Source organism: Acyrthosiphon pisum, chromosome A3 (assembly GCF_005508785.2).
Source record: "Acyrthosiphon pisum isolate AL4f chromosome A3, pea_aphid_22Mar2018_4r6ur, whole genome shotgun sequence".
Taxonomy (NCBI): Eukaryota; Metazoa; Arthropoda; class Insecta; order Hemiptera; family Aphididae; genus Acyrthosiphon; species Acyrthosiphon pisum.
Window position 1 is genome coordinate 801,565 of NC_042496.1, and position 12,441 is coordinate 814,005.

At 32.8% G+C, this 12,441-nt stretch overlaps 2 protein-coding genes across 5 annotated transcripts in view; both read right to left on the reverse strand.

Moving 5' to 3' along the window:
• Window positions 1-8,532, reverse strand: part of LOC100165557 (trithorax group protein osa) — a 35,837-nt gene extending 27,305 nt beyond the window's left edge. The window contains exon 1 of one of the 4 annotated variants that reach the window (XM_001946548.5): window positions 6,828-8,532. In XM_001946548.5, coding sequence (XP_001946583.2) covers window positions 6,828-7,583 — 756 coding nt within the window. In that variant the 5' untranslated portion in view covers window positions 7,584-8,532. The remainder of the gene's footprint in view (window positions 1-6,827) is intronic. The other 3 variants (XM_008190386.3, XM_016808834.2, XM_016808835.2) reach the window with 3 other exon arrangements.
• A 2,066-nt stretch (window positions 8,533-10,598) lies between these two features.
• Window positions 10,599-12,233, reverse strand: Jagn1 (jagunal homolog 1). The gene is made up of 4 exons (NM_001162255.2): window positions 12,016-12,233; window positions 11,697-11,838; window positions 11,313-11,531; window positions 10,599-11,248 (listed from the first exon to the last, which is right to left on the reverse strand). Exons 1-4 carry the CDS (start codon window positions 12,099-12,101, stop codon window positions 11,117-11,119), a joined length of 579 nt encoding a protein of 192 aa, NP_001155727.1. The 5' UTR covers window positions 12,102-12,233; the 3' UTR covers window positions 10,599-11,116.
• Between the last annotated feature and the right edge of the window lie 208 nt (window positions 12,234-12,441).

Genomic DNA, 12,441 nt, shown 5'->3' on the forward strand with positions numbered 1-12,441 from the left:
TGTTCAATGGGAAAGTGAATCCAATTGGTGCATTCGAGAGATTAAAATTAAAAATTGTCAATAATTTTTCAAAAGCGCAGGGAAAAACAAAAATTAAGGAAAAACGGTAGTTTTAACGTAAAATCGGTTTTCAACAAAATCTTTTGGTCTTGGTGTATGGTGTACCTCTAAATCAAATAACCATAGATACATGAAATTTTCACTGAATGTTTATATTAGCATTTTCTATACACGATAAACTTTACAAAATATTTTTGCTCATTTTGAACTGTTTACAGTTTACGTTAACATTTTCAATTTTGGATTTTTATTCTATAAATGTCAATAAAATTTATTGGGTCAAAATAGCCAAGGACTGAAAATTTAAAACAAGGTTCCACGTAAATATGTAAATAAATTACGATATTCTCAATAATATTATCAAATATACTTAGTAATATATTATCGGCTTCGCTTAGAATCGTTTTTCGTATACAATGATATAACATCATTGAATTCAAATTTAACACCATCCATTACAGTGATCCACTTGTAATCTACTATACAGCAGAGCGACACCCACTTGCCCACCTTTTTTATTTTTTATTTCAGTTTTAAAATAGTTTATAGAAAGTAGTAATAGAAACATATTAATTAGTATACTCATTGCATCAACACTTAGATAAGTACGCCTTACCTATAATTTGGAAAAAAAAGTACCAATGAAATTGTACTCAGAACATGGCATACAGATATGAAGTATACGTATAGGTAGTTGTAGGTACACGTCGACGACATATATAATATACGGCAGGAATTACCAATTAGTATTTTTGAATGGCTTTAGGAAGTTTAGGAAGTTTTATGGAACCATAGAAATGTAATGTAAACCTATGCTATGTTTATCCAAAAAAGTAAAGGCAAATTCAAAATATTAAATGAAAATTAATGAAAACCTCATTTAATTCATCAAAAATTATTTCTTGCTAGCAGACAGATAAAATTCGTCTACAGGACCTTGATTTGGTGACCCCTTACACGGGATGTTTAAGTTGTCACCCTAAGTTTATTTATCTACCTATGGGTAGAGACAATTATGTCAAGAAATTACAATGTAGATTCATAAATAATTATGCATTTCAAATTGTAATTATAAGCTAATAAAAAGATTAATTCATACATTTATATTTCAAAATCATTATAGGTAGATAGTTTATAATAAACTAAATTAAGTAATTCCAAAATATAACTATTACGAACATTACATATTTTTAATGTACAATACATATAATATCACACGATTTTAAAATATTAATAAACTAAATTATATAATGTAACTAGACAGTTACCTAATTTATATATCGCCAATCGCCATACGAAACATATTATAGGAACGCAATTTATGTACCGTAATTTTAAATATTATGTTGAAGTCAGTGGAATTTAATCTGATTCTGTATGATATTACATGTCATATATTTTAAAATATTTAATAATAAATAATAAGAAAAACTATACATGGTATCCTAAACATTTTATTAACAGTGATTAGGTATAATTTACAGACATCGAAATTTCGTCTTTGGTATTTACTATTTCTCGTTGTATTTCTCTTGAAAACGGTTAAATATTATTGATTATTTAAATAAACGTGTCGCTGTATAATTTGATATTTTACAGTACCTAATAATATTTTTGAAAATATTATGATATTCTATTGATTTTTAGTTGTCACAAAAAATTATTTGAATAAGTAAACTACCACAACATACCTAAGCGTTAAAAAATATTACCTATATTTCAAACTTCACCAGGAAAATTAAATTACAATTCTCCGAAGGGCAATGAACATTTAAATGCACGATAAATGATAATGTACACAAGCAACGTACCGATACAACGTTTAGAAATCCAAAACATGAAAAAAAAATCTATGAATCATATAGAATATCGAGTAGAATATACATATAAAAATTAATTAATTACATATTTTAACACAATCATACACGTTTATAGCTTGTGAAATTGATAAAAATTAATGTGTGTACCTCCTGCATATTATTTACAAAATGTATCTATTTAAATAAACTTTACGATGAAAAAAATAGTTTTAAGAAAACATATCTCGAGACTTAATAGGCATACCCATTAAGGTCAAGAAATGATAAGATTTTTCGCAAGATTAATATAACCCCTAAATGGACTAAATAAATACAAATAATTAAACATTTAACCCAAGATCGCATAAACAATTGATTAATTTAATGATTCACTAAAATTTAACGGACCAATCGCAGGGCACTAAACCATGTTAAGGGGAGCATTTATTGATTGATTAAATGTTTATGTAACCAGAGCACAACGGTTTCAAACTTTCAATTATAATGAATGTTCAGTAAAAATTTGTCAAGAATAAAGTGAATTTTTTTTTTATTTTCAACATTATAATAAATTGAAATTGTTGGAAAATTTTTATATCGTATAAAGAACCTAAAAAAAACTATTGTACATAGTCGGTAGACGTATGGTTTTGAAAATTATTCGTCGCCAATAATAATAATAATGATGATGATAATATTTTTTCGTTGTAAAAATAATATTGGGTCGCACCGGAGAACGAAAAAGTTGTTCAAAAACAGTTTTTCGCTTGAAATATGTATTAAAAAAAAGTATATAATATACGAGATAAGAAATGAGAAGAGAAAAAAAAGAGGAAATTTTCCCGGCACAACGCGGTGGCCCCCACAATACGATTTTTCTTCTCCTCAAGGTTGCCATTCGGGCAGCCGTAGCGTCATTATATAACGCAAACGCGGCACCGACGCACAACGTGGCAACGCGGCGGGACTGTAGGCGTGGCGTCGAGCGAGCGGCGTTCACTGGGAATAATATATATATATATGACGCACGCACACCATACAACATAATATATACATTCTACCCAACACGCAGCTGCCGCGCGCGATAGGAAAACGTAACGAAGTGAATGCCGCCGCCGCTGGTTGCGAAGCTATAGCTCGTTCCCAACAAAGCCCGCGTACACAAAACTACTCCGGAGCGAGCGAGAGAGACGGAAAAAACGGGGATAAAAAAATAATAAAAAATGTTTTTATTTTTTTTAAAAGAAAACCCATTGACGCCGACCGTAGAGGAGAGGCCCCGGCGCGCGCGTTATGATAATTTTTTTCAGATACTACTACTATTTATTTATTTATTACTATTTAATACGTCCCCCGAACACAATCGCCGATTTTCTCGACATTTCGGAACACGTCGATATTACAAATAATAAATGGAACAAACACGACGCCAACAATGGATTCATTTAAGAGTAGTTAGACACACACAAACACTCACACTCATACACAACGGGTGATGGTGAGAAATATTCATGTGAAAACACAGATTTATCGTGGCATAAAATATTATGTATAAATAAATAAATATATATATATATATAAATACACTTGCAACAGGATACAAGTAGTAGTTCGGAAATAATGTGTGTGCGGTGGTAGTAAAATAGTAATTATAATGTCAATAATGTACCCGCCGCAGACGTTTATATAAATTAACGCGACGATTATCGGCGGGGGCGGAGACACGAACGGTGTCGCGGGACGTTAAAAATAAATATTTGGGCGCATTCCGCCGATCGGCTAATGAATGAATCAATTACCGACCAATAAAAGAGTCTATAATTCTTAAAAATATGTATACCACAATCGCATACTATTATGATATTATTATATAATAACGTAACAAACACACCGATGCTCGCTCACGTATTATAATATTATGGGTAATATTATTATGGATATCGTGATGCGTACGGCGGCGATATTTGTCGTAAAAAACTCGAGACGAGCGGCGAGTGGCGAAGGAGAAACGTGGAAATGCTGCCACCACGATTATACATTATTAATGCATAATACAACGGAATAAATAATAATCGTTATCGCGCGGGACCGCTTATTTATTGTTATTAATATAAGTTATTATTATTATACTTCCACCGGAGGCGATCCCCGGCATTGGTCGTCGACGCATTGGAAAATGTGTGTTGCGATCATAGTAATATTCTCATTATTATTGTTTTTTATTGTATTCAATTAATATTAATAACAAATTATTAAGTATTCCTCTCTTCATTCAATCGGCGCAAGTACTGCCGCGCGGACGGACGGATTGTGAAATATTATTATCGCGCGGTTACACACACACACTCGACACGATCGTTAACAGCCGGTTATCAAAATCCGAAGAACTGTGAAAACGATATTATTTTATTAAACATGCACATGCCGGTATTTTTTTCTACTGTTATCTCTTTACAGTTTACGTGTGATATTATTACTACTATTATTATAATCAATTACTGAGATACATTTATTGTTATAACAGAGGAGACATACATGATCTAGTGCACGACGTTATTAAATAGTATTACTTACAATGAATTAATGCATAATAATAAATAATAAAATAATACAGAGGCGTGTACACACCACACACGATGGATAATTACCGCGTAAAATTATATTATTATTATCCAGTATTGTGGTCGCTGCAGTTGAACCGTACGTGGTATGGTGTATCATATAACCGACTTGCCAGTAAAACAACACAACTCTACCCATGTGGCAAATTGATTCGACAGACGACGTCGAGAGCCCCACGCGATGCCGATATTATTATTTTATAAGTGACAAGACGGAACGCGTCACCTCGGACACTGCGGCAAAATTCGAGACTCGATACAGAACGAATCGAATTTTAGGAAAAAAAATTAATAATAATACGCATTATTAATGTAAATCATTACGAAAACTATCGTTCCTTTTCCAACAATTACACACCTATTGACATATTCATTTTATATTTGTTTTTTTTAATCTACCCGAAAATATTATTTCTCGAAGACTTCGAAACAAGCAGTTTTCGTATTGTCAGCACTTTTTAATATAAATTATTTAAAGTGTTCAGATCTATGGAGCCCACCCTTTTTTGATGTTGCAGTGTTTCAGTGTTTGTTGATCGCGCACGGTTAATATAATACAAATTAAAAGAAAAAGTAATATAATAACGTGTGTACCGTGCATATTATGTTTTAGTAAATAATCATAGACATATTTAAATGTCTTATTTTCGAATTTATATTTTCCAAATTTGTTTTTATCGTTACTTGAAACGTTAACAAATTTTTAATAATTAAAATCCGGAGTACGAGTTACCTACTATGTACACTTTCAACACATTCTGCTCTCAATTAACCAATCGGAGTATTACTTTTGAAGTGCTATACGTATCATACTTTTCTTAATCACTACGTTCCGACGAAACGATAATTATCATTAATAGCTATGAGGGGTCTATCTCTAATTTGAAAGGTGTTCGATATTTCCTACATCATTTAGGTACGCAATATTGAAAAATTCGAAGTCATGTATTGTATAGAAACCCTTCATAAAATCATTCAATTTTAACAATAAAATAACCTTAATAACATAGGTAGATTTGCTTACTGTTAATATTTAGATGATGGGCATGATATTATTATTTATTCTACTTGTTATAAAAACGATTTCCAAAATAAAAAAATATATCAAATTGGAAACACTCTAAATACGTTTTTTTTTGTTATCATAAACTTCAAGAAATCGTATTATTTAAATACACAGGTATTTTTTCTATCTGCCTATATGATTATCTCTGGTCTTCTTTTTCACATACGCGGAGAAAAATATTACAACAATCATAAATTATTAAAACACACATTAGCCACATTTTTAAATTATATAAGCAAAACAAAAATTTAATTTAATTTAGTTCATGAACTATTAAGCTAGTTATCTGGCTGTCAAAATTCTATTGGCAAGTTATGTTCCGCTTTAATAACTAATTCATTAGATTGATTTAAAAATTAAATAGTTATAACACTTTAGAGATTAATATCGGTATTTTAGATAATACTTTATGTTACATTTAACTAAATATTTATGTTAACAAATGAATAATTGTACATAATTTTTATTAAATAATGTAATATAATCAAATAATAGATACTACCTATAGGTATTGGAATTATAGGTTAGAAAGTATAGAAATAAAAACTCTTCACTATATCACATAAATAAAGTACTTTTGGACTATCATTAAAAGCACAATATTAGATGCCTAAAGGATAAAATATTTTGTGCCTTAATGAAGTGCATTCAGCCATTTTCAGATGAATATTTAAATGTAATAATATCATAGGTACCAGGTACCTATTAGAATGTGCAGTTATTAAACATTAATTAATACCAACATATACCTAATAACATTTAATTGAACTTTAAATATTCCAGTAATTTGATCTAATATAAAAAAAAATTGATAAAATACTTATAGAAGAAAAACAAATTATGTAGGTATTTATGGTACTATTCAAACAGTATCTGCTCTACTATATACCTAAATTAGATTTATGCTAATAATATATTATATACACATTGATTTGAAATAGTTTAATTTTTCTATGCCACGCTTAGCTAAAGATATATAGTCGCTGATTAAAATGAACAAGTTAGGAAAAATTTAATTCAGGATGGTCTACTTTTATTTGATATTATCAGACTACAATAAAATTAAAACCCCTGTAGTCATAAATTCCTTCTATGTAATTACTAGAGTAAGTAACGAGTAATTAAGTGCTCAACCTCTTTTAAATATTGAACTTATGTACTAAATAGGTACTAAATGATATTTAGATTAATAATTCTGGATATCAGCTAAGATTAGAGTAGGGAAGTATTTGTATTTAAAAGTTTTAATATGCATTTGTAAATAATTAAAATATAACTGACCGATGGTGGCATATTTCTATAAGGCATGCCATGTTGAGGAGGAAAAGGTGGCATGTTGTGTCTTGGTGGTGGCCAATTTTGGTTGTAATGTTGCTGTTGTTGGTTTTGAACCTGCGGCGGTTGAGAACCATCAGGTTTGGGATACTCATTGCTGCCGTAATTGTTCTGATAACGTGTCGCCGGATTCGAAGACTGCAGCAGCTGGTTGAGCGTAGGCGTAGGTCCAGTCGGTTGAGATATACTCTGGCCAGACAAGTATTGTCGCTGGGGAAACATAGCTCCAGGTGGTCCCGGCACCCGCATCATTGGTTTAGGGTAAGCGTGCCTGAACTGGCCAAAACTGTTGGGCTCGGCATTGCTATTGGCATGGTGCTGATCAGAAGGTGGTTGATGGTGACCAAAACTGTTACGATAGCCACCGGGAGGAGGCGGCGGATAGCCATCCTTGTCGGGCGGCGTTTGTTCGAAATTGTTTGTTTTGGGCATGTCACTGTCACCGGTCGGCTGGTCGCCATGCTCCGGCCGGCCGTACAGCGGTCCACCGTTTCCACTGCTCATACCGTCGTAGTTGTGGTGGTTGGTCGGCACCTGCTGCTGCTTACCTTTTGGCGATTCAGGCGCCAGCAGGCTGCTGCCACTCATTGGCGCCCTGCGCTCGTGGCTGCCGTTCTGGAAACCGGGCACATCCAGCGGCCTATCTTGGTCGCGATTGTTCACGTCGCCGCCCGGCTGGTTTTCCGCGTGCGTAGCAGCCATGTTAGACGACGTTACAGGCAGCAGAACGTTTGCCAACACCCCGCCGCCGCCACCCGTCAACGACAGCGTAGTACATAGTAACACGAGTCAGCTACGTTATGCCCGCGCCGTTCGCACTCGGCAAACCGAATATTAAACATAGTAATGGCGCAGCGTACATAATTACCACTCGACGTGTCCGCTGCAGCCGTGCACGTCGGTGTCCGCACCGGCATCGGACATGGCCCGTTCGTTGGCACTGCGTGTGCGCGGCGGCGGTCCGTTAACGGCAAACGAACGACGACGACGACGACAAACGGCGGGCGAGAAACGCGAAACGAGGTTAGGACGGCAAAAGGTTACGACGCACCTCTCGGACGAATATCCTATCCCGGGATATCGGCGGCGGCACACGGACGCCACGAACGGAGAAAACGAAATCTACAGTAATTCGATTCGGCCGCGGTACGCTGAGCGGACGAGGAAAATATTATCGCAACGCACGGCAAAACGACAAACGCGTACACAAACACGGCAGACCGCGCACAGCACTCACAATTCGTATACGAAAAATAATAACAACACTAGAAAATCATACGTGCCCGTGTGTGTATATGCAATACCCTTTTTCCAATAAATTTCGGTCGAGTAATACGCCGCGCACACTCACCGATTATCTCCCGTAGACTCTGAACGGAACAAAAATGTACGGCGGCCTACAGTGTGTACTCTCGGCCCGGCTTCACGCGCGCGTCCCGTGGCCACTCTGTAACGGGTGAGACGACGCCGCCGCCGCCGCTCGCAGTGCTGCTGCCGCCGGCCTGTGCATCGACATTTTTTGTTCCGTCTACACACTACGCTGAGTATTCACTTTATCATGCGTAGTTATGAAATAATACAAAGCTACATTTATTATTATTTCTCCTCTCAGCACGACGGCTACACGCTTGCGAGCAAACAACGTTTTTCAAGTCTTTCCCGACCCAGCACGTTGCGCGCCCCGAAAAACTTTACGATTTTTCCGGCCGCGCCGATTGTCATTGTTCCACCCACCCACGATTTTTTATTCCATTTTTTAGCGCGCGCATCGATGAAAATGATTTTTCGCCGGCCGATACGACGCGCGCCATCTATCCGAAAACCACAGCCGTCTCGACGACGCGGATGTGGGTGGCCACGACGACGCCGGTCACGAACGATATAATTTTACGATATATTATACTTTTTAACGTACGTGCAGCGGCGGTGGTTGGCCGTTCCAACGGTCGGTCGCCCGCGTCTTCGCGTTTTTTTTTTTTCGGCTCTGAGCATTCGTTTGTTTTTGCGCCGCCGCGTTTTTGCACCTCTCGCGACCACACGCACACGCACACGCATTGTAATATCGCCGTCGCCGTGCGTCTAATGATATTATATTATTATTATGCTCGTCGTCCCAACGGCACGTTGTAACCGTCGGCGGGCGCGTTCCGAGTGTTGTTGCCATTTTTCTTTAGACGGCCGAAATTTTTTTCACTCCTTCCCCCGTCGTAATAACACTATGACAAACTCTGTTCGTTATTATTTTTATCGTCGTTGCCGGCGCAGAAAACCCGCACAGGTCGATCTACACATCATAACATTATTACAACACACACTATTCGCCTTGTACGAAATGTCATCAGAATACCTGTACAATAGACGATATCTAACCCTTTTCCATCTGTTCTAGAAATTATTACGGCCAAGATCTCTATTCTCTCCTTTATAAAATTAAAAATATATCATTCTAATATTGTACCTTTAATATTAATGTCTATATGTCTATAACACGATTTCTCTATTTCGTCTTATGAAATTACTTCACGAGGACGACTATTGGAACTATAAAAATGATAATAATTATATCGCTTTACCCAACACTTAAAAATTACTAGTCTTTCATTATAATATCTATCTTTTTATAATCAATTTAAAATGAATAAAAAAAATATTACTCAATGGACCTACGTACCTACTCTGCTTTCCAATAATATATAATTTTTGATTATCACTATTTGCTCAGTTATAAGTTTATAACTATTAGGTACCTAAAGCAAAATATTAATATTTATTTTACTTGATTCACTTGTGTGCTAAATTCATAATACTCATCTTTAACAATCATCAAATAACATACTTAAATGCATTACATTTTATAAATCTGATCAAAGAATAAAAATAAAATACAATATTATATTAGTTATATGTAGACTGTAAAATTAGATAATGGCCAATACAATGATAAAACAGTTATACAACAATAATTAATTACTTTTGTGTAAACAATATTACATGATATCATTTATCAGTATTAATTTGAATGAAATATGAATTTAAAAAAAATAAACAACCATAGGTCTGTAACGCAAATAATTAATTATTTATGCATGAAAATATACAAATAAATATTTAAAACTGTGCCATTTAAATTATATTTTACATGACATTGTATATTAAACTTGTTTATTAATACATAATATTATGTATTAATATATTATAACAACTATTTTCAATATAAACAAAACTCAAAACTGCCATTATATTACATAGTACATGAATGCAATACTGCTATACATTATAAATAGTAAATATTGTTTTACCTTAGACTGTATTACTTTATAGTTTATTTATAAAAATACATTTTTAAATATTTTTTAGTCCACCCCAAAAAAATATTTTAAAATTTATATTAATGTGGTACAAAAATATGTGAAGTAAATCATGTTTAAATTGTTGATAATAAATGTAATGAAGATTAAATAATAATAAAAAATTGAGATGAGGTGCAAACATACCTGGTTATAAACTCAAATTTAGTAACGGTGGCAGAGAAATGACACAGAAAATAATAATAATATAAGTACCAATAAGTATAGCTGTTTTTCTCTATAACATAGAACTAATACTTATATGCATTTTTTTACTAATTATAATAATACTATAATATGAAATTGTTTATAATATTATACCATGTAGAATATTAGTTTTAAAATATTTTTAATAATTTAACGACTTGAATGGTCTTACAAGATTTTTTTTATTTATTCACATATTTATATTGAATAGGTTAGGAATATACAAAATATTTGATGTATACTAAAAGAAACAATAAAAAAGATTATATACTCGTTTCAAATTGTTTAAATATTATTTTTGACCAATTATAAAAAGCTATTAAGTATCAACCCATTTTATAAAAATGTATAAATACATAGGGTGAAAAATAATTTTCCGTATTTATAATAATATAAACAAAATCACTTATAACGTTATAACAAATTGTATACAAAATTTTCGATCTTGTAAATTTTATATTAAATAAACAAGAAAACAATTTAACAATTTAAGTAGCACAGATAAACTACAAAAATATATTTTTTCATACCATTAATTAACTATATTAATTCAGTTTGGTTAAAACCATTATGCAGTTCTCATGGCTTACATAATCATAAAAATGTAAATATATATCGTACAGTTATAATCCATAGTATTTACACTATTCCAGGTCACCATGATTTTTTAAAGCAACTCATTTATTTCTTTTTTTGAGCAGTACCCCTGGCAGTCCAGGCCTTTTTCAAATTTAGTGCAAAATATATTGAGAATCCATGAATTTGAACTGCTATAGCAATAAATATATACCAAAGTATACCATAAGGAAAGTTCTGAAATTGAAAAAATAATTTAAGTACAAATAAATAATTATCAATTCTATAATCTGATACTCACCCGCCACAGTTGAATAGATTCAGTTGATGGACTTGTTGTAATAAAAGTATACACTTCTGGAAGGTATGTAAAAAAGCCATAGACTACAGGTAAAACACCGAATGAAATAATCCATTTGATGTAAAAGGAAATATTTTTTATACAATTATGCTTAATTGCACGTAATGCCAGAAAAGATGCTGGCAAACTCAAACACCATAAATATTCCCAAAGCAATGGCTGAAATAATAAATTATATTTACCTTTGTATATACAGCCAAGTTTAACTCAGAAAATTAAAATGTATACTACTAATATTATAAATTATAATATCAAATAGTTTTTATTATTCAGTATTATAAATTGTGTTCAGTAAGAAATTATTTCATTCTCAAATTGAATTACCTTAGGAATTTCAAGTTCTTCAATTTCTAATACAAATATATCCAATCTATCCAAAACATCTGGGCATAATTTTGCACCCATGAGAAAGAATAGAATATAGTGAAATAGTATACAGTATTTAAGTCGACTTTTGTTTTGTACACTAAAATTAAAATCAATTATTAGAATATTTTAAAATAATTAAGTTTATTAATTATTTTTTTGTTTTAACAAAATTGATGAATTTGAGTATAAGACAATTAAAAATATATATTAACCTATTATTTATGTAGATTGTAGAATATAGTAAATGTGTATCTATAAAATAAGTAATAAATACCTGATTTTGTAGTGATCGGCAACTTTTTGACGATGAGAAAAATCTGATCCGTCTGAGCCAGCAATTGTTGGGCCCTTAGACGACATTATACTGTTATGTATTGTTTACTAAAATAATAAAAAATAAACCTAATACCAAAAAACTGTTACATATGAACAATGTTCAGACAAATAATATATCAAAATACATTGAGCTACATTCTCAAAAATAAAACTGCCAAAGTGTTCGGGTGACGGGTAATCGGGTCTCTGCCTAGTGATAACAGCGAATTCTTAACCTAAATTTAATCCGCATAAGCAGCTGTTTGCTAGCGCCAGCATGAAGCTAGTGATAACTTATAAACTATTTTTTATACGAATTTTTTTTAATTTTAGTCCCCTTTTTTTTTACAGAATTATTTTTGTGCGAGCATTGGGCCATACCTAG

Coding starts and splice junctions, on each gene's coding strand:
- Jagn1 (NM_001162255.2), bottom strand. CDS start 12,101: ATGTCGTCTAAGGGCCCAACAATTGCTGGCTCAGACGGATCAGATTTT. Junction 11,839..12,015: donor GCCGATCACTACAAAATCAG/GTATTTATTACT, acceptor TTTTAATTTTAG/TGTACAAAACAAAAGTCGAC. Junction 11,249..11,312: donor AATCTATTCAACTGTGGCGG/GTGAGTATCAGA, acceptor TTTCAATTTCAG/AACTTTCCTTATGGTATACT.